The following is a 19,148-nucleotide window of genomic DNA, read 5'->3' on the forward strand; positions in this document are numbered from 1 at the left end:
CCTTTGCTGCCTAACCCCCTTAAATCCTGCTGTATGTGGCTCAGCTAGACTTGAAGATATGGCTAAGGAAGTTTGCCTAAGGTTGCATAAGTCAGGGTTAGAGTTGGAAATAAAGCCTAAGAATGCTGTTTCCCAGTCCTCTGATCTGCTTACAATCACACATTCATTCTCCAAAAACATTTCAGGTCTTTAATAGTCTGAATCGTTTATAATTACATCAAAAGAGAGTTCCTTTTGGTAAATAGCATGAATGTAATTGTAAAATAGGTCTGGAAAAACATGAGCAGAGGGATATATTTTTTTTTTTTAAAGAGGAAAGCACAATTTCATTGATGACGTGTAGCTTTCTGATAGCAGTGAAAGCCTTGGCATCATTTAGACAGCATGATCTGCCTGAGAAAAGATTAATGTTAATTAAAGTGGCATCTGAGAACTTCTGCAAATGGCAGCAGCCAAGCTGTATGCAGTTATTTTTAGAACACTACATTGCATCCAGCATGACTCATTTATTAAGGTTTAACAGATTAATCAAAAGCTTAGCTTCTCATGACACTCCCTAAACATAGAACTGCATATAAGGACATATTTGGTCAGAGCTAAGATTATGAATGCAAAACAACACTGCCTCAGTCCAAGGCTGCCTAAGAAGTTTAAAAATGTATATGTATTTCATTGAAGAATAAATGTATTTCTAAATGATATTTGAAAAGGATGATAATGACAGGGAAAACACATCACAATTCTAACTTGCAAACTACACAGAAAATAATTTGGTGTATACAAAGAGATCCTGACATGTTTTGGCTTATTTTCAGAATATTAGTGTTTTAAAATATATAAATACACTGCCAGACAGAGGTTGTGCTGGCAGTGACAGTTGAAAGTACTCCAGAGAAATCTTAAAATCATATCTTTCAATTTCCCTCAGATCAGATGCATAGATTCTTGGGCTGACCTGCAGTCTTGGTTTGTTTTTCATGTTCTTCAGACATGCTGTTTTCTTATCACTCATCTTGACATTTTAATCATCCTCTGTATGTGTGACATTGTGTAGCCCTCCGCGCCCCCCCCCCCCCCATTCTCACATGGTGGGGCTGTCTGTTTGAGGGAGGTTTGTAAGACACCTAAACTAACACCAATAAAAGTGAACAATTTTTGTTCTGCTTTAACTTCCTGTTCGGAGCACTTACTAGATCAGAATAGACAAGTTTTTACTACTCTTGTGTGAAGTGCACAGAATTTTAATGATTGGTTCTGCCCATTTCTAGCAAAGTCAGTATGGCCACAGAATTGTGTGCTGAATTTTGCCCAGTAGTGACTTGTACTCTATGTGAAAGTGCACTCAAGAAAGTGCTAGTAACTAGTGATACCGTTTTAATTTTCTGTATATGTAAATTTTACACTGGTGAAAGGTGCCAAGTAGACAGTCCTGGAAACCAAAATTCTTTCTTTATTTGTATAACAGATACATTACAGTACAGTAAAAGAGTAAATCCCTCCACTATTCCCCATCCCCCATGTGACTTACTGATGACCTGGAGAGAGTCACCTCCAGAAGCGACAGACTATGAAAGGCCTCGAAAGTAAATACAAGAAGTTTGTTTGATGCAGTAGAGAAAGGGGACCCAGTGGAGGGATTGAAATAGAGGGGTTATGGTTGAAGCAACAGACCAGGAAAATGATCTTTGCAGCAGCATTCTGAATGGAAAAGAGCAGAGCAAGTTTGTATTTGGCACAGTCAGAGAGAAGGATTTTGCAGTATCCGAGGTGTGATAGAGTTTTAGCCTAGTGGATGGATAGGAAAGGTCATATCTTAGAGATGTTTTGCAGAAAGAATTGGTAATGTTTAGCTATAGCCTGCAAGTGAAGACCTAGAGAGAGAGGTCTGAGTCAAAGATGTTGCCCAGTTGATAGGCCTGACTGGTGATGTTGTCTACAGTGATCACGAAAGGAGGTACCAGGAAGGGTTGAGAAGGGAAGATTAGGAGCTCTGTTTTTGCCATGTTTAGCTTGAGCTGGCAGAGAGACATGCATGAGGAAATGCTTTTTCTCTCCTTTTTCTTCATCTCTTTTTTCTCTTTTTCTTATATAATACTCTGTGAATCTTTTCATGTTTCTCCCCTTTCCTTCTCTATCTGCATCCATTTTCTTTCTGTGTATTTTGCTTTTTCTTCCTTTCCCCCAATTCTCTCAGGGGAAGGAGAGATTTTGAGTTCTTTTACTCTAAGTTGTGTAAGAATAATTTGGCTCCTTGGTAGATTGGTGTTTCATTATATGATACGATTGCATAATGGTTGTAGGTGTAAGCATATCCATTGTATTGCTTTGCTATTATATTTGTCCCATAGAATTTTAAATCGTAATTGTTTCCCATCAAGCCTCACTGATATAGATGAATGGGGGAGCAGTACATAGGGTGGAACATTTTGAACTGAATGTGGTGCAGAATAGCTTGACTTCTCTGGCTGAGCTGCAAGCCATTTATAGGCTCAAGTATCTTTGTTTATTTGTGATGCTGGGGTTCTTTTTCCGACTTAATTTAAAAGTGTTTAATTGTGGTGTCAGGTATGTCAAGCCAAGGATGGCACTGTGGAATTGGGAAATAAATTGGCTTGTGATAGTGTATGCCGTGAAACAGAGTAAAAGAGGTATGGTTGAGTGACCATTTCTGTATTTAAACAATGACATAATTAGAGGTATCTCATTCTTTTTCATAAATGTAAACAGTGTGACCTTTGACATTTCCACTGACATTGAAAGTGCTCTATTGTCAAGGACACTGTTTTAATATATATGTGTATTAAGCAAAATGATCCACTTCACTCTTTCCAGTTTTGCCCTTTTTGGGGTTCAGTGTGACATATCTGCGCCTTGGCAGGCTCAGAGCTCTAAGAGAAAGTGCTTTATGATGATAATTGAAGGCGCTGATACATTTGTGATTCAGTCAATCCATCCATTACAATGGCACTGAAAAAATGAAAACCAGTCCAGAACTCAGTGAGGTCCAAGTATGATCATCATAAAAGGAAGAACACAGTAAAAGCATGTGAGGTTTCATTTTGTTTAATATGAATAATGTTGTCCACAAACAGTCTCATGATTCAGTATTTTTTCCCGAGGTAACTAATTGACAGTAATTGCTATTACTTCATCCTAACTTTGGATCACTGTCACCTTTTACATTTGGTATTTGTCTTAAATTTAATTTTCCTATCACATATAGCCCAAGATAAAATGATCAGCCCTTGACACATCTAGCTTTGATTAACACAGATCAGTCCTTTGGAAAATGGATTAAGTCCACAGGGTCTGTAAAGTTTTCATTGCACAGGAAGAAAACTGAACCAGTTTAGCGGTGAAACCACTCTCATATATAGTTCAGCAATTCCACATTTTCTCTCTGGGAACCATTTCAGATACACCAGTCAGAATTATGATCAAAACTACTCATCCTTGTTCCCTATCAGTCAGTCTCCACCAAACTATGTGGTTCCAGGCACACACTTACAATCCAGTTGCAAAACTGCATGACACAAATCAAAATATTTCTATTTAAAACATGTTACATTCATTAACATAAAAGTGGTAGAGTTTAATTCATCCACATGAGTCTACTGATTCAATTATTCTGAGTTATTTATTGACTTGACCTGGGAGAATGGTGAAGGGAAGTTTCAGGGCTGGAATCTCTGGTCTGCTAAAGCCACTTTGTGTCAAGGGGTGGCTAGTGAAGATTTCTCCCTGTGCAGAAGAACTTTCCACTCGTGTAAATCTCTCAGTAGTAGCTCTGTATCCTCCTATTCCCATTCCCACTGGTGTAAGGAGAAGGAGAGGATGTATTGGGAGGTTCCAGGGCATGGGTAGGACATGGAGAGGAGGGAGCATAGCAGAATGGAGCTCTGCTACACCTCACCTCCACTGGCATGGACTTTACTCCAAGTAACATTAGGGCATTTCGTGTGCAGCCCTAACTTATAGCAAGGCAGAGTTGTTCTTAATCATGTGGCAGCCAGCTCCCTGCAACTTTCTCTCAATTATATTTGAGCAAAGCTCAGGCATAGTGGAAAATCAGAGCCCTCTGTGTATTGTATTGTCATTGGCAAAAATCAGACACACAATTCACCACCAGTGAAACCCTACATCTACCCTGCAAAATAAGACCTGCAGCAACAAGTCTCAGAGCCCAGGTATACTGACTTGGGATCCTGCTATGGGGCTAAAAATAATAGTGTCAATGTTCCCACTTGGGCTGGAGCCCAAGCTCGGAGACCCTCCCCACTCACTGGGTTTCAGAGCCCAGGCTCCAGCTTGAGCCCAAACATCTACACTGCTATTTTTAGCCCCTCAATGCAAGGCCCGTGAGCCCAAATCAGTTGTTCGAGGCTCTGAGACTCATTGCCCTGGGGCTTTTTTATTTGCAGTGTAGACATACCCTATGTCATCTAACTGCTCATAAGTTAAATACCATGATGGTGAAAATGCCTGTGTCCTGTCTATGCCTCAGTATCCACTTATGCTACCACCAGTGAACGTGCACCGGTGGTGAATTACAGGGATAATTTTTCCTACCATGACATAGCCTACATCTTTTTCATAAAGCAGTTTCACTCCACATGCAACAAATCAGTTTTAAAGGTGACCTGCTTGTAGAGAGATGTATAGCCAGAACACATACGCCAAATCCTCTTTGGTTGAAAACATTTTTTTTATTAAAAAAGCAAAATGTATAATAAATTAAAGCTGTATTTCATTATATTCTAACTGCATGTATGTCTTTCTAGCTGAAAGAAAAACCAAACCCCTGCCAAGTAAGAGAGAGAGAGAATTTAACTGTATAAATATTTGATAATTCTCCACTGCTTTGTCATTAAATTTTTTTCTAAATGGGTTTCACTTCTGTAGGACCTAGAAAATAATTAGTTCTGTTCTGCAGCAGACCCTGCAGGGGGAATATCAATTAATTATATTCCTAGAACTGTACTGTCATTATCAGGGATAATGCTTCTTGATATGAACAGAACCAGGGTAGCATGTCCTTTGGGGAGAATATCAGTGCCTGTAAAATAGAGACCTAATCCTGCAAATGCATACCACCAGCCACAGTACTTATTATTGTGAGTTTTAGTCCCATTGCTTCAACAGGAGCAGCAAATGACAGTAAGGTCTTGCAGTATACAGTCTTCAAATACACATCCTTTACAAAGGCTACTTGAGGGGGGGTTTTTGGGTAGGGAGAGCCATGGAATACATACAGGTTTCATACATCACCTTCAGCCCCCAATTTAAACCTCTCCAGCGCATCATCAAGGATCTACAAGGACGATCCATCATTCTCACAGATCTTGGGAGACAGGCCAGTCCTTGCTTACAGACAGCCCCCAAACCTGAAGCAAATACTCACCAGCAACCACACACAACACAACAAAAACACTAACCCAGGAACCTATCCTTGCAACAAAGCCCGTTGCCAACTCTGTCCACGTATCTATTCAGGGGATACCATCATAGGACCTAATCACATCAACCACACTATCAGAGGCTCGTTCACCTGCACATCTACCAATGTGATATATGCCATCATGTGCCAGCAATGCCCCTCTGCCATGTACATTGGCCAAACCGGACAGTCTCTACCTAAAAGAATAAATGGATGCAAATCGGACGTCAAGAATTATAACATTCAAAAACCAGTTGGAGAACACTTCAATCTCCCTGGCCACTTGATTACAGACCTAAAAATTGCAATATTACAACAAAAAAACTTCAAAAACAGACTCCAATGAGCGACTGCTGTATTGGAATTAATTTGCAAATTGGACACCATTAAATTAGGCTTGGGAGTGGATGGGCCATTACACAAAGTAAAACTATTTCCCTGTGCTTATTCCCCACCACCACCACCACAGTTCCTCATATCTCCTTGTCAATTGCTGAAAATGGGCCATTTTCATTACCACTACAAACAGTTCTTTTTCTCTCCTGCTGATAAAAGCTCACCTTAACTGATCACTCTCCTTATAGTGGGTATGGTAACACCCATTGTTTCATGTTCTCTGTGTATATATATATATATCTTCCTACTGTATTTTCCACTACATGCATCCAATGAAGTGGGCTGTAGCCCACGAAAGCTTATGCTCAAATAAATTTGTTAGTCTCTAAGGTGCCACAAGTACTCCTGTTCTTTTTGAGAATACATGCAGTTGGCCAGCTGTTTACCAAAGAAACTTTTCTAATTTATTTAGAAACTAAAACTATAACTGGCTCGCTCTCCTCTTGTACCAGTACATTCTACTTAGGCATGATGTTTCTCAACTTTTTTAAAAAGTATCTTTCTATTTTTAATAGAAGCTTTGATTAAGAAACACAAAAGTTAAAACCAACATATCAATCTTTCCAGACAACTTTCTTTTTTTTAAAAAAAAAAAGGCAATGCATGATATGGTGGGAAAGAATTTGGCTAGGCAAATTATGCCAGAGAAATGGGCTTTGATCTGGAAATAAGGACCATCAACCTTAGTTTGTAGTATGATAAAATAAAATTTCTTTAAGATATTTTTTCAGTGGTACCTCACACCAGTCTAGTTAAAAAATAGAGACTGAATGAGGATAAATATTGGAGAAACTGTGGTGAAGAAAAGATTGTATGCATGTGCAGTAGACATGTTGTTTAAAAATAAAACCACAACATTTATGTACCCAGCAAAATAAAGGACAAAAAGATACTCAGGTCTTTGATTACCATTTATTCAATACTCAAAATATCTTCTCCTAAAAAACAGCACACCTGTACAATTTTTTTGAATATTAACATTTGATAGATACCCCTGGTTTGATAAATATGAGTAGAGTCAATAGTTTCATTCCGTTTAATAAAATAACCAAAAACAACATGTCCCAGGTGATGTAAAGAGGGTCATTCTGTAATATTGGCAGGCCCTGCTAAATAGACAAATGTTATGATTAGATTACTGTATGATGTTTCTCTAAGCAAAATGATAAGTTCAGTGTTGTAATTATTAATTTTTTCATTTTTAATATTTACATGTAAATCTATTAAAACTTCCCAAATAAGTAGTTATAAAAGAAATCACAGAATCATTAAGGAGATGAAATTGAAATTGAATTTCCAGTTTTCTAAGTGGAGATTTCAAACTCTGGAGGATTTTTAAAAATGTGAACGATTAAAAAAAACATAACTATGTGACCATGGCATTTAAATGAAATGAATTTCTATAACTCCTTTACTGCTGAATTGTGAGCTAGGTATGTGGAGCAAAATGAATCTCTACTGGTGTCTCACATATTTGGTAATATACATCAACACAGAAGTGCCATCAGAAAACAGTGCTACCTTAGGAGTGTATGGCTGAGGGGCTTTTTTTGTGGTATGTTCAATATTTGTTTGCTATTTCAAATCTAGCTCAGAGTTGTAGCAGCCAGAAGTTTTTACCTTCTGTAGGCTTTACAATCCAATAGTTCTTGATGGTCTATGAGAAATGAATTGTTCTGTTTGTCTCTTTTTTCCACAATTATCTCTGCACTTTCTTCCACGTTGGTCCCTGTATAAGGAATGCCCTTCCTGAATTGGTCCATAAAGCCGCTACCCTCTCTCTTCATATAGGATACTAGCCAAAATCCATTGAAGTCAATGGTTGTCTTTCCAACGGTTGACTTCAAAGGGCTTTGGATCAGGCTCTTCAATGTCTCCTGAAGATCCATATCTTCCACAATACCTATAAGAAACTTACTAATTAGTAAAGCTCCGTGTTTGTCATGGAGGTCACAGAAGTCACGGATTCCATGACTTTCTGTGACTTCTGCAGCCGTCGGTCCGTCTAAGCAGTCACACCGGCTGCTGCTGGGGCAGTCTCGAGCCCCCCCAGCAGCAGGAGTTTCGGTGTGGGGAGGCTCAGGACTGGAGATAGGGGTAGGGCTTACCTGTGGGGGGCTCCCCGGAAGGACGACAGGAACTCCCCTCCCTCAGCTCCTAGCTCCATATGCTGCCTCAGCCCACAGACACCGCCCCTGCCGCTCCCATTGGCCGCGGTTCACAGCAAATAGGAGCTACAGAACTGGGGTTTGGGGTGGAGCAGAGGCAACATGTGGAGCTTGTGGCTGGAGGTTGCTGCTTCCCAGGAGCTAGGTAGGGAACCTGTCCCAGCCCCGACAAACTCCCCTCCCACCCCCCAAGAACCCGTGGTGCCCCTCAGGCCGCCCTCCCCACCCCAAGCACCCGTGGTGCATCCCCCACCCCGAGCACCTGCGGCGCGACCCCGCCCCAACCACTTGCAGTGCTCCCGGTCTAGGCCCCCCCCCCCGAGCTGTCTCCCCTCCCCCCAAGTTTTAGTCAGGGGTATATAGTAAAAGTCATGGACGAGTTACAGGCAGTGAATTTTTGTTTACTGCCCGTGACCTGTCCATGACTTTTGCTAAAAATATCGGTGACTAAAACATAGCCTTAGATCTTCTACTTGTCCATTCTATTTAGCTATTTTTACCCCCAAAAAATCTGCTCCATCATGCTGTGCACTTCCCTTTGCTGAATAATTGCATATTCCTACTGATATCTCCCAGGTCCTTCCTCCCAGCCCCCGTTGTTACCCCCATTTTTAGGTCTGGTTTGAAATTAGTTTGCCAACTCCCCAGGGTATATTATATTTTATTATTTTATAATTTAAAAAAAATTGTAGAATCTGGTAATTAATGACAGTTGAAGTAAAGAATAAAGCCCTAATGATGGTAATTCCTGCTTGGTTGACGTAATCTTACCTCTCAGGCTCGCCAAGCACACTTTGGTTCTGATGCTCATTTTAACTACTTAAAGGTTTTTATTTGGTTAATGAAAGAAACATTTTCTGAACTGCTCAAATACCAAGTTAACGCTCAGGACTAACATACTAAGAAATAACAGTGACAACATGAACAACATTCCACGCTTTGTGATACTGGTTATGAGAATATTTTCTTCTCCCAATTTCAGGTTGGGTGGGACTATATCTGCATACAAGATCGTGCCAGACGAAATTGAAGAAATCAAGGTACAGTATTACTACTGTCTTTCAACACTGGAAGTGTTTTGCTGGGGAGAATTCCTAAGGTGTTACATGAAAAAGTCCTCCTCCCTTCTTTTGTGCTTTGGAATGCACAGTGTGTGTATGGCCTTCTCTTAATACCTTACCTGATAAATACTGGAAATGGTAAAAAATAATTTTAGATATTGAATAGATGACCTGACTGCCATTTGGAGCTGTCTCTAAAATTAAAAACAGCATGAAAATAAAAATGAATTTTTGTCTTTTTTATACATTTTAAAGTCCTTTGTGTCACTGAGTATGACAGATTATATTTGCGATATTCATCTAGCTATATCTCCACAGGGCAAAAACATAGTTTTAATCAACCTCACAGAATCTAAAAGACTCAATAAGGTTTTACCCTTCTAATTTCTGACTTGGTACCTTTATTTAAACTGATTGGGGTATTTTATTGTACAACAATTTTAATCAGGCTTTATAGTTTGTGGCCAGAATTTTAAAACATGACTGCCTAAAGTTAGGTTCCTAAATCCATATTTAGGCGCCTTAATAGAACTTACCTGATTTTGAAAGGTGCTGAGCACCTTCAGCTCTCATTGACTTTAGCAGGATGTGTTGATGCTTAGCAATAGCACCTATATAATTCACGCCATTTATGTTTACAGATTCTGGAGCCTAACTTTAGACATCTGACTTTGAAAATGTTGGCCTAATTTTTTTTAACTTTTGAGAAATATGTAGGCTTGGAAGGATTAGATTTTTATCACTAAATGTCGGTAAGCATTGATTTCACTGTACACACCCAAACCAAAGAAAAATATTTCCATTGATAATCAAAATTTACAGATTGGAAATGTGAGAAAAATGCAGCTTGAGAACTTATTAGAGTTTGATTTAAGGATATTTATTTTGTATATTTTGACATGTGATGTTGACAATTTCTATTTTAATGGTTATAAAGCTTTAATTTTGAATCTTGACATCTATTGCTTGAAAGCTTCTCCAGGTTTCCAGCATAAGTGTTAGGTTGACCTCTTACACAGCTCAAAGTGGTTTGTGGGGAAAATACCATCCTATTGACTTTTGAATTAATATAACTTGAATATCAGATATGGTAAAGAGAGTCTTCCACTATATCACTGACTTCATGGAGGAAGAGAAGCCATCTAAGCCTTGATTATCCTCAAGGTTGAAAAGAATCTTTGAGATTATTAAAAATATATGTTTCTAGAAGTGTTAATATGTTAGAAAGGTAAAAGAATTCACAAAGTGTGTATGTATGAAGTTTGTGCTTACTGTGTACCTATGTGTGCTTATAGTTCGTGTATTATGTGCATGCCCTTGAGTGTTTACAGTGCATTTATGCTGCATATCCTATTGTGTGTGGGTGTATGTGAATGGCCATCTAGTGTATGCGTATACTTTGTATGTGTGTGTACAGTGTGTATGTTATATGCTGTATACCAGAGGTTCTCAAACTGGGGGTTGGGACCCCTCAGGTGGTCGCAAGGTAATTGCATGGGGGGGTCGCGAGCTGTCAGCCTCCACCACAAACCCTGCTTTGCCTCCAACTTTTATAATGGTGTTAAATATATTAAAAAGTGTTTTTAATTTATAAAGGGGATTGCACTCAGAGGCTTTCTATGTGAAAGGGGTCACCAGTACAAAAGTTTGAGAATCACTGCTGTATACCCATCTCTCTATGTGTGTATACTGTGAGTTCCCATGTACTGTCTTTCAGAGTAGCAGCCGTGTTAGTCTGTATCTGCAAAAAGAACAGGAGTATTTGTGGCACCTTAGAGACTAACAAATTTATTTGTGTGTGTCTGCATTGGAGTGGCACTTGGGGGGCGGGGGTGTTGTGAGGGCTATAGCCACCCCAAAATTTGCCTTGGCCCCCCTGTAGTCACCCATAGCAGCTGCCACTCTCCAGCCACCCAGCTCTGAAGGTGGACTGGAAAGAGTGGCAGCTGCTGGCCAGGTGCCCAGCTCTAGCAGCAACAGAGAAGTAAGCCTAGGCAGGGGGCAAGGGTGCTAGACCCTGTTCTGTGTTCCTGCCTGCGGGGGCATGCCACCCAATGCAGGTGGTGGGTCTGGGGATCCCCACAGTGGCCCAGACTTACCCACTCTAGCCCGGGCTCCTCCCCAGCCCCTGTGGTCACTGCTCCCCGAAGGCTCTGCTGGCCCTGGAGCTAGGTCCTCCGCCCGGGCAGTTCTTACCTGGCCCCGGCTTCCAGCATCCAACAGGGCCAGGGGGCTGGACCCTGGGGGGAGAAGAGGAGCAGAGGCAGGACCATAGGGGTGGGGGGGGCTAAGGCCCACCTCAGCCCCCCCACCGGGATGAGACTGGTTCCAACTCTGGCTTGCATGCATGTGTGTGCTTCCTTTTGTGAGTGTTTATGTATTTATTTAGTGCATCTGAATGGCTATAACCAAAGCTCCCACTCCCCATTAGCAAAAATTCAGATGTTATGACTTAGGTGGTAATCAAAAATGTGATATATGTAATCTAAGATGGGAAATAACCATGGGCAACAGATGGAGCCCCCCTTTGGGGAGGCTAGCCCCCAGCTCTGCCCCTTCCCCTGGCACCCTCCCCAGGGCTGGAGCCCCAAGACTCCCTGCCCTGCCCCCCACCCAAGGCTGGAGCCATGAGCCCCCCACCCGGTGAAGCCCCTGGCTGGCCGAAGCTCCGAGCCTCCCACACACACACCCAGAGGAACCCGGGGCTGGCTGCAGCTGTGCCGTGCCTCCCCTGCCCGGACCCAACCCACCCAGGGGAAAAGTGTCTGTTAGAACAGTGGTCTCCAAACTTTTTTGATCGTGCACCCCATCAGTAAAAAAATTTTGAGCGCGCACCCTCTGCCACACCGGCTCTACCATTTTTGGCAAAGCAAAAAAAAAAGCGGTCCTCGTGTGCGCACCCCACTTTGGAGACCACTGTGTTAGAAGATGCTTTTGATATGCCCCATACATGTTCCAGGGTGGCTGAGGAGGCAGTATGTGCCTCCCCAGAACCTGCATGGGGCATAATAAAGCAAAAATTCACTGCCAAACCCCACAACTAGGGGTCCAGTGGCTGCAGCAGTGCTGGGGGAGGCAGAGCCTCCCTTGGCCTATTATACCCACCGCCCATGGAAATAACCTTTATAAGTATGCAAAAAACCCAAAACAACTTTTATAGAATTTTAACCAATTTGCATGCCATGTACAAATGAACAAAATTTAACTGGTTTCAGAGTAGCAGCCGTGTTAGTCTGTATCCGCAAAAAGAACAGGAGTACTTGTGGCACCTTAGAGACTAACAAATTTATTAGAGCATAAGCTTTCGTGGACTACAGCCCACTTCTTCGGATGCATATAGAGTGAAACATATATTGAGGAGATATATATATACACACATACAGAGAGCATGAACAGGTGGGAGTTGTCTTACCAACTCTGAGAGGCCAATTAAGTAAGAGAAAAAAACTTTTGAAGTGATAATCAAGCTAGCCCAGTACAGACAGTTTGATAAGAAGTGTGAGAATACTTACAAGGGGAGATAGATAGAAGTTTTTCTGTTGTAAAATAGCCACTCGCAGGTCTGACATAGAATGACCAGACAGGTTAAAGTGTTCTCCCACTGGTTTTTGAGTATTATGATTCCTGATGTCAGATTTGTGTCCATTAATTCTTTTGCGGAGAGACTGTCCGGTTTGGCCAATGTACATGGCAGAGGGGCATTGCTGGCACATGATGGCATATATTACATTGGTAGATGTGCAGGTGAACGAGCCCCTGATGGTATGGCTGATGTGATTAGGTCCTATGATGATGTCACTTGAATAGATATGTGGACAGAGTTGGCATCGGGCTTTGTTACAAGGATAGGTTTCTGGGTCAGTGTTTTTGTTCAGTGATGTGTGGTTGCTGGTGAGTATTTGCTTTAGGTTGGGGGGTTGTCTGTAAGCGAGGACAGGTCTGTCTCCCAAGATCTGTGAGAGTAAAGGATCATCTTTGAGGATAGGTTGTAGATCTCTGATGATGCGCTGGAGAGGTTTTAGTTGGGGGCTGAAGGTGACAGCTAGTGGTGTTCTGTTATTTTCTTTGTTGGCCTGTCTTGTAGGAGGTGACTTCTAGGTACTCGTATGGCTCTGTCAATCTGTTTTTTCACTTCAGCAGGTGGGTATTGTAGTTTTAAGAATGCTTGATAGAGATCTTGTAGATGCTTGTCTCTATTTGAGGGATTGGAGCAAATGCGGTTATATCTTAGAGCTTGGCTGTAGACAATGGATCGTGTGGTGTGTCCTGGATGGAAGCTGGAGGCATGTAGGTAAGTGTAGCGGTCAGTAGGTTTCCGGTATAGGGTGGTATTTATGTGACCATCGCTTATTAGTGTCCAGGAAATGGACCGCTTGTGTGGATTGATCTAGGCTGAGGTTGATGGTGGGATGGAAATTATTGAAATCATGGTGGAATTCCTCAAGGGCTTCTTTTCCATGGGTCCAGATGATGAAGATGTCATCAATGTAGCGCAAGTAGAGTAGGGGCGTTATGGGACGAGAGCTAAGGAAGCGTTGTTCTAAGTAAGCCATAAAAATGTTGGCATACTGTGGGGCCATGCGGGTACCCATAGCAGTGCCGCTGACTTGAAGGTATATATTGTCCCCAAATGTGAAATAGTTGTGGGTGAGGACAAAATCACAAAGTTCAGCCACCAGGTTAGCTGTGACATTTTCAGGGATACTGTTCCTGATAGCTTGTAGTCCATCTTTGTGTGGAATATTGGTGTAGAGGGCTTCTACGTCCATAGTGGCTAGGATGGTGTTTTCTGGAAGATCACCGATGGATTGTAGTTTCCTCAGGAAGTCAGTGCTGTCTCGAAGATAGCTGGGAGTGCTGGTAGCGTAGGGTCTGAGGAGAGAGTCCACATAACCAGACAAGCCTGATGTTAGGGTGCCAATGCCTGAGATGATGGGGCGTCCAGGATTTCCAGGTTTATGGATCTTGGGTAGCAAACAGAATACCCCTGGTCGGGGTTCTAGGCATTTGTCTGTACAGATTTGTTCCTGTGCTTTGTCAGGGAGTTTTTTTAGCAGATGGTGTAGTTTCTTTAGGTAATCCTCAGTGGGATCAGAGGATAATAGCCTGTAGAATGTGGTGTTAGAGAGCTGTCTAGCAGCCTCTTGGTCATATTCCAATTTATTCATGATGACGACAGCACCTCCTTTGTCAACCTTTTTGATTATGATGTCAGGGTTGTTTCTGAGGCTGTAGATGGCGTTGTGTTCAGCATGGCTGAGGTTATGGGGCAAGTGATGTTGTTTTTCCACAATTTCAGCCTTTGCACGTTGACGGAAGCAATCTATGTAGAAATCCAGTCTGTTGTTTCGACCGTCCGGAGGAGTCCACGCAGAATCCTTTTTATTGTAGTGCTGGTAGGGGGGATTCTGTGGGTTAGTATGCTGTTCAGAGGTATGTTGGAAATATTCTTTGAGTCGGAGACGTTGAAAGTAGGATTCTAGGTCACCGCAGAACTGTATCATGTTCGTGGGTCTGGACGGACAAATTTAACTATGTCAATTCCATTCTTCTATTCATCTTCAGCCCACTTGCAGTGCAGGAGGCAGAACCAAACCTTTCAGTCATTGACACAGAGTGAATGCCCCAGTTGCTTAAATCCCATCCAGTTTTAGTTCTCAGCTATATACAGCCTTTTCCAGATTCTGTGCTACACAGCTGAAACTCAAACAAAAATCGGAGAGTACGAGGAATGTTTTTATTCCTACTCTCTTGGATTTATTGGATTCTAAGCTTTCACTGAGCTGTTATTTAGCCTCAGCGGCCAGCCATACAGAAACCTTAACGGACTACAACAGTTCCCAATAGAACATTATTTGGGCAGGTGCCTGAGGCAAGTGTACCATTGAGGCCAGAGGCACAGAAAAGCCAGCAGTAGATATGATATACAATTCCAAGTCAACAGGAGAGGGTACAGAAATACCTGGGCCACAGTTTCAAGTTCTTGCCAAGAATCTGAAAGCAGACAATAATCTCATGTTACCCTTATTCAAGATGGGAGTTACTATATCCCACTGTCTCCTCCCTATGTCCCTAGCAGCCAACAGAACACAGCTCCTATTTATGCACCTTAAGAAACATGGAATTGTTGGGACTGAGCATATCTGAAAATCTGGCCACAGATTTAGATGCCTAAATGGGAGCTGGGCTCTTTAGAAAATCCAGCACCAATTATGGACACTAAGCACTTTTGAAAATCTTTCCCTGACTCTTTCAAGTGTTATACATATATTCTATGGCATGGCAGCAGATGGTGTTCTCCTTTCAGAGTCCCTCAACAGGCAGGGGCAAAGACACTTTATTTTTTTTTTTTTTAAATTGGAGGTGAAAGGGCAGGCTACAGTTAAAAATAATAATAGCTGTTGAATATCACTTTAATGAGTAATTTTGACTAAATTTGTCCACTTTTGATAAAGTAAGATAAATGATCTTCTGTTCCAAACTCAGTATTTTCCTTATTAATACAATATCTACATTTTTGGCAGGGCTAGAGCCCCACCAAAACCACCAGTTGTCTGTGTTCACATCAGGGACATTCTATAATTGCAGGAGAAGGAGATTACCCCTCCCCCCCCACACACCCCAGACGGGATCAGGGACCACCAGTCTCACAATTTCTTGGGATCATAGTCAGATAAATTTATGGGACCTGCTTTTCTGGGTAGATGAAATAAAGTTACAGTGGACCCGCGGGCCACATGTGGCCCAATTAGCACACAGCTGCGGCCCAGCTCAGCTGTGTGCTAAAGGCTGCCAGGGTGGCCAAATTCCCAGCTGCCCAGTGTGGAGGGGTCTGGGCTGCCTGGTGGGGGTCAGGGCTGCCGGCCCGCGCCATGTGGCGGGAATGCAGGGTCAGGGCTGCCAGCTGGCCCTGTGGGGTAGGAAGTCTGGGGCTCCCAGCTGATCCTGCAGGGTCAGGGGTCTGGGGCAGCTGCCCAGCCTCACAAACTCTGGGGTCCGGAGCAGCTGCGCAGTGCGAGTCCTGTATCAGGGCAGCTGTCCAGTCCCGCGCCATGGGGGTCCGGAGCAGCTGCCTGGCCCCGCGAGCTCCAGGGGCCCAGTCAGCCATGCGGCGGGGGTCTGGGGCAACTGGCCAGCCCCTCAGGGTCCTAGGCTGCTGGCTGGCCAGCCCCACGGGATTCAGGACAGCCACCCAGCCCCGCGAACTCCGGGGCTGAGGCAGCCACACTGTGGGGGTCCAGGGCAGGCAGCCAGCTCATTCCGCCTGGGGGGCCTGGGGAAGCCTGGTGGCCCCACGGGGTCTGGGGCAGCCACGTGGCAGGGGTCCGGAGTGGGCAGCCACCCGGCTGGCCCTGCACAGAGGGATTCCAGGATCGGGGTCCAGGCTGCTGCTGCCCTGCCACCCGGCCCCTGCGGCCCACAATGTGTAATAAGTTGAGAACCACTGATCTAAAGGATAGAAAAAAGAATCTGAAAGCAGACAATAATCTCATGTTACCCTTATTCAAGATGGGAAAAATCATCAGATTTCTCCTACCAGCAGCACTACAACATATCAGCTATTCTGTCAGAGGAGCAGGGGGAAAAACAGATCCCAAAAGAAATACACAGAGTTCTAATATCTAGGAGAAAAAGAAACAAATGTCATAGGGAGTGATTCTTCCTTCAGTCATCCTCTTATGGTTCTCCACCACCTAGTTTCTTAATGCATGCAGTGTTCAGCAAGAGAGGAAAAAATATCCAAAAGACCGAGACAGCAGTCTTTTGATTCCTTCCAATATATATGATCACAAGGAGAGGAGACCAAAGTCAATCTTCTTGCTCCACAGTATTTTGAATAGTAGTAGCTGGACCTTCCCCCAGACAACCCTCCTAAGAAGGAGTCACGTGAGGAAGGGTACAGTAAAGGTAAGAAGACTAAATGGAAATATTTTCCTTCACAGTCGAAGCTGAAACTGTGTTTCCCTTTCTGTGAAGCACTTGAGAATGTTATCAGGGTGGAATGAGAGAGGTATAAGGATACATATATATAAGGTATAAGGAGGTTATCCAAGGGTATAAGGAAACTGGCCAAAAACTGTCTTTGAATGATTGCATATGTGTATTCCACTCTTAGTGTCTGTGTATCCATAACACAGCCGTCGGAAATTATTTCCCTCAGAGATACCTCTTGGTTGTCTTGAGCTCCCTCTGCTGCTGCACACCAAAGGGCAGCATAACCCCTAGTCCCCACACCGTTTCTTCTCACTACCAGTGATGGTCATTTGGAACCTCTGTTCAACACAAGAACAGCTTTTTCTTTCAGCTGTTGTATAATATTGTATCTAATAATAATAGAGTTAGTTTAGTAGTTGGTATAATTAGTAACTTTTAGTTATATTTAAAAAAAATTGGACTTGTTGTTTTCCCCCTTTGGGGGTGTCTGCTGACAGCACAAAGGTATGCCCTGGTCACTGGGCTTCAAGCAGTGTGCTTCTTGCTCAAGGCCTATGCCCATAGGCGCTGACTTTTATTTTTCCCGGTGGGTGCTCCACCCCCACTCCGTCCCAAGGCCCCGCCCCACTCCACCCTCCTCCTCGAGGTCCAGCCCTCTCTCTGCCTCTTCCTGCCCCCTCTCCCCTGAGATCCCATGCCAGTTGCCGAACAACTGAACAGCGGCACAGCTGAACGGCTGTGGCTGGTGGGTGTTGACCACCCCCACTATTTGTTTCCATGGGTGCTTGAGAGCTGGAGCACCCACGGAGTCGGTGCCTATGCCTGATTCTCTCCTCACTTGTCGCCGTGTAAATCAGGAGCAACCCCAGTGAAATCAGTGGAGTTACACTGGTATAAAATTAATGAACCACAGGTGGTTCATCAGCCTGTGATGCAGTCTAACGAGTGGAGTTGTTTTTCACCAGCAGATATAAACCTAATCTGACAAGCCAGAGAAGGCATGTCAGACTGGCAGTGCCAGCAGGAATCTGAAGCACACTTCTTGAGTTGAAGAGGGTACTAAGCAGAGGTGAATCTAGCTGGCATAACTATACTGGCAAAGGCGCTGTAGTGTAAAGAAGACCTGCATTAACCATGTTTTTGGGTAGTTAATTTCCCTTGTTTCTTGAGGAAGAGGTGTCAGTGAGGGGGCATGATTGGAGGGCACCTGGGGGAGGGGAATGATCTGCCATGTTAGCTACCAGCTCTGCCTTCCTTCAGGCCCCCCATGCCCACAGAAGGACTGGAAAGGCCATGGAAAGAAAGGAGGATGGTAACTGATGGGCTCTGAGGAGCACATCTACCAGTTGGAGGCAGCAAGAGGAATAGCAGGGAGCCCCAGACTTTGTAGCTACTCCAGGGAGCTAGTGTAAAGGAAGGAGCTCTGCACAGCTCTCTGATCCCAAGATCTGACTCAGAGAAAATTGTGTTTACAACATATATCAATCTGGCTGGAGAACCTATACAGAAGGGAGCTCAGATTTAAGGAATCTGGTCAAATTAGAAAGCAGACAGTATAAATCATTAGTATGGCCCTCAGGGAGCTGACTGCATCAATGCACTACAGGAATATGTTGGTGATGATTGATAATACTGAAATCACAGCCAACATTATTGGTCAGAAAAGAACCAGGTCACTGACACAACAGTGGGATTCCAGCCTTCCGCTCTCTTGGTCAGAGAACAAGTTGTCATCCCTGCATGTTCACAATGTAAATGGAAAGTTGTAAGTCTAAGCACACAAGGTTAGCAGTCAATAAAATCAGGCAAGTTGGGCCTATGTGTTGAGGTATTTGATTTACTGTAGAAATCTCAGGGCAGACCTTAACTAATCAGTTAATTTTGAGATTCAACAGCAATAACACTCCAAATTTCTTCTCTAGGAGAAGGAACCACCAGGCCATGGCAGTTAACACCCTCAACTAGAGATAACCAAAATCTCTAATGTCTGTTTCCTACTGTATTGGGAGAGGAAGGAACCTGAACGTGATAGATGATTTATTATTTGCAGTGTTGTGGTAGGCGTGTTGGTAGGGTTACCATATTTCAACAATCAAAAAAGAGGACGGGAGGAGCCCCGCCCTAGCCCCGTCCTGTCCTAGCCCCGCCCCT

At 43.3% G+C, this 19,148-nt stretch overlaps 1 protein-coding gene across 49 annotated transcripts in view; it reads left to right on the forward strand.

Moving 5' to 3' along the window:
* GPHN (gephyrin) overlaps window positions 1-19,148 on the forward strand; it is a 534,893-nt gene that overhangs the window by 218,835 nt on the left and 296,910 nt on the right. For 45 of the 49 annotated variants that reach the window (XM_065592887.1, XM_065592897.1, XM_065592862.1 and 42 more), the window contains one exon: window positions 8,984-9,041. The exons of the other annotated variants lie outside the window; for them this stretch is intronic. Coding sequence is in view for 26 of the 45 variants with exons in the window: in XM_065592897.1 (XP_065448969.1) it covers window positions 8,984-9,041 (58 nt within the window). In the remaining 19 variants the exon portion in view is untranslated. The remainder of the gene's footprint in view (window positions 1-8,983; window positions 9,042-19,148) is intronic. 49 annotated transcript variants of the gene reach the window in all.

Source organism: Chrysemys picta, chromosome 4 (assembly GCF_011386835.1).
Source record: "Chrysemys picta bellii isolate R12L10 chromosome 4, ASM1138683v2, whole genome shotgun sequence".
Classification (NCBI taxonomy): domain Eukaryota; kingdom Metazoa; phylum Chordata; order Testudines; family Emydidae; genus Chrysemys; species Chrysemys picta.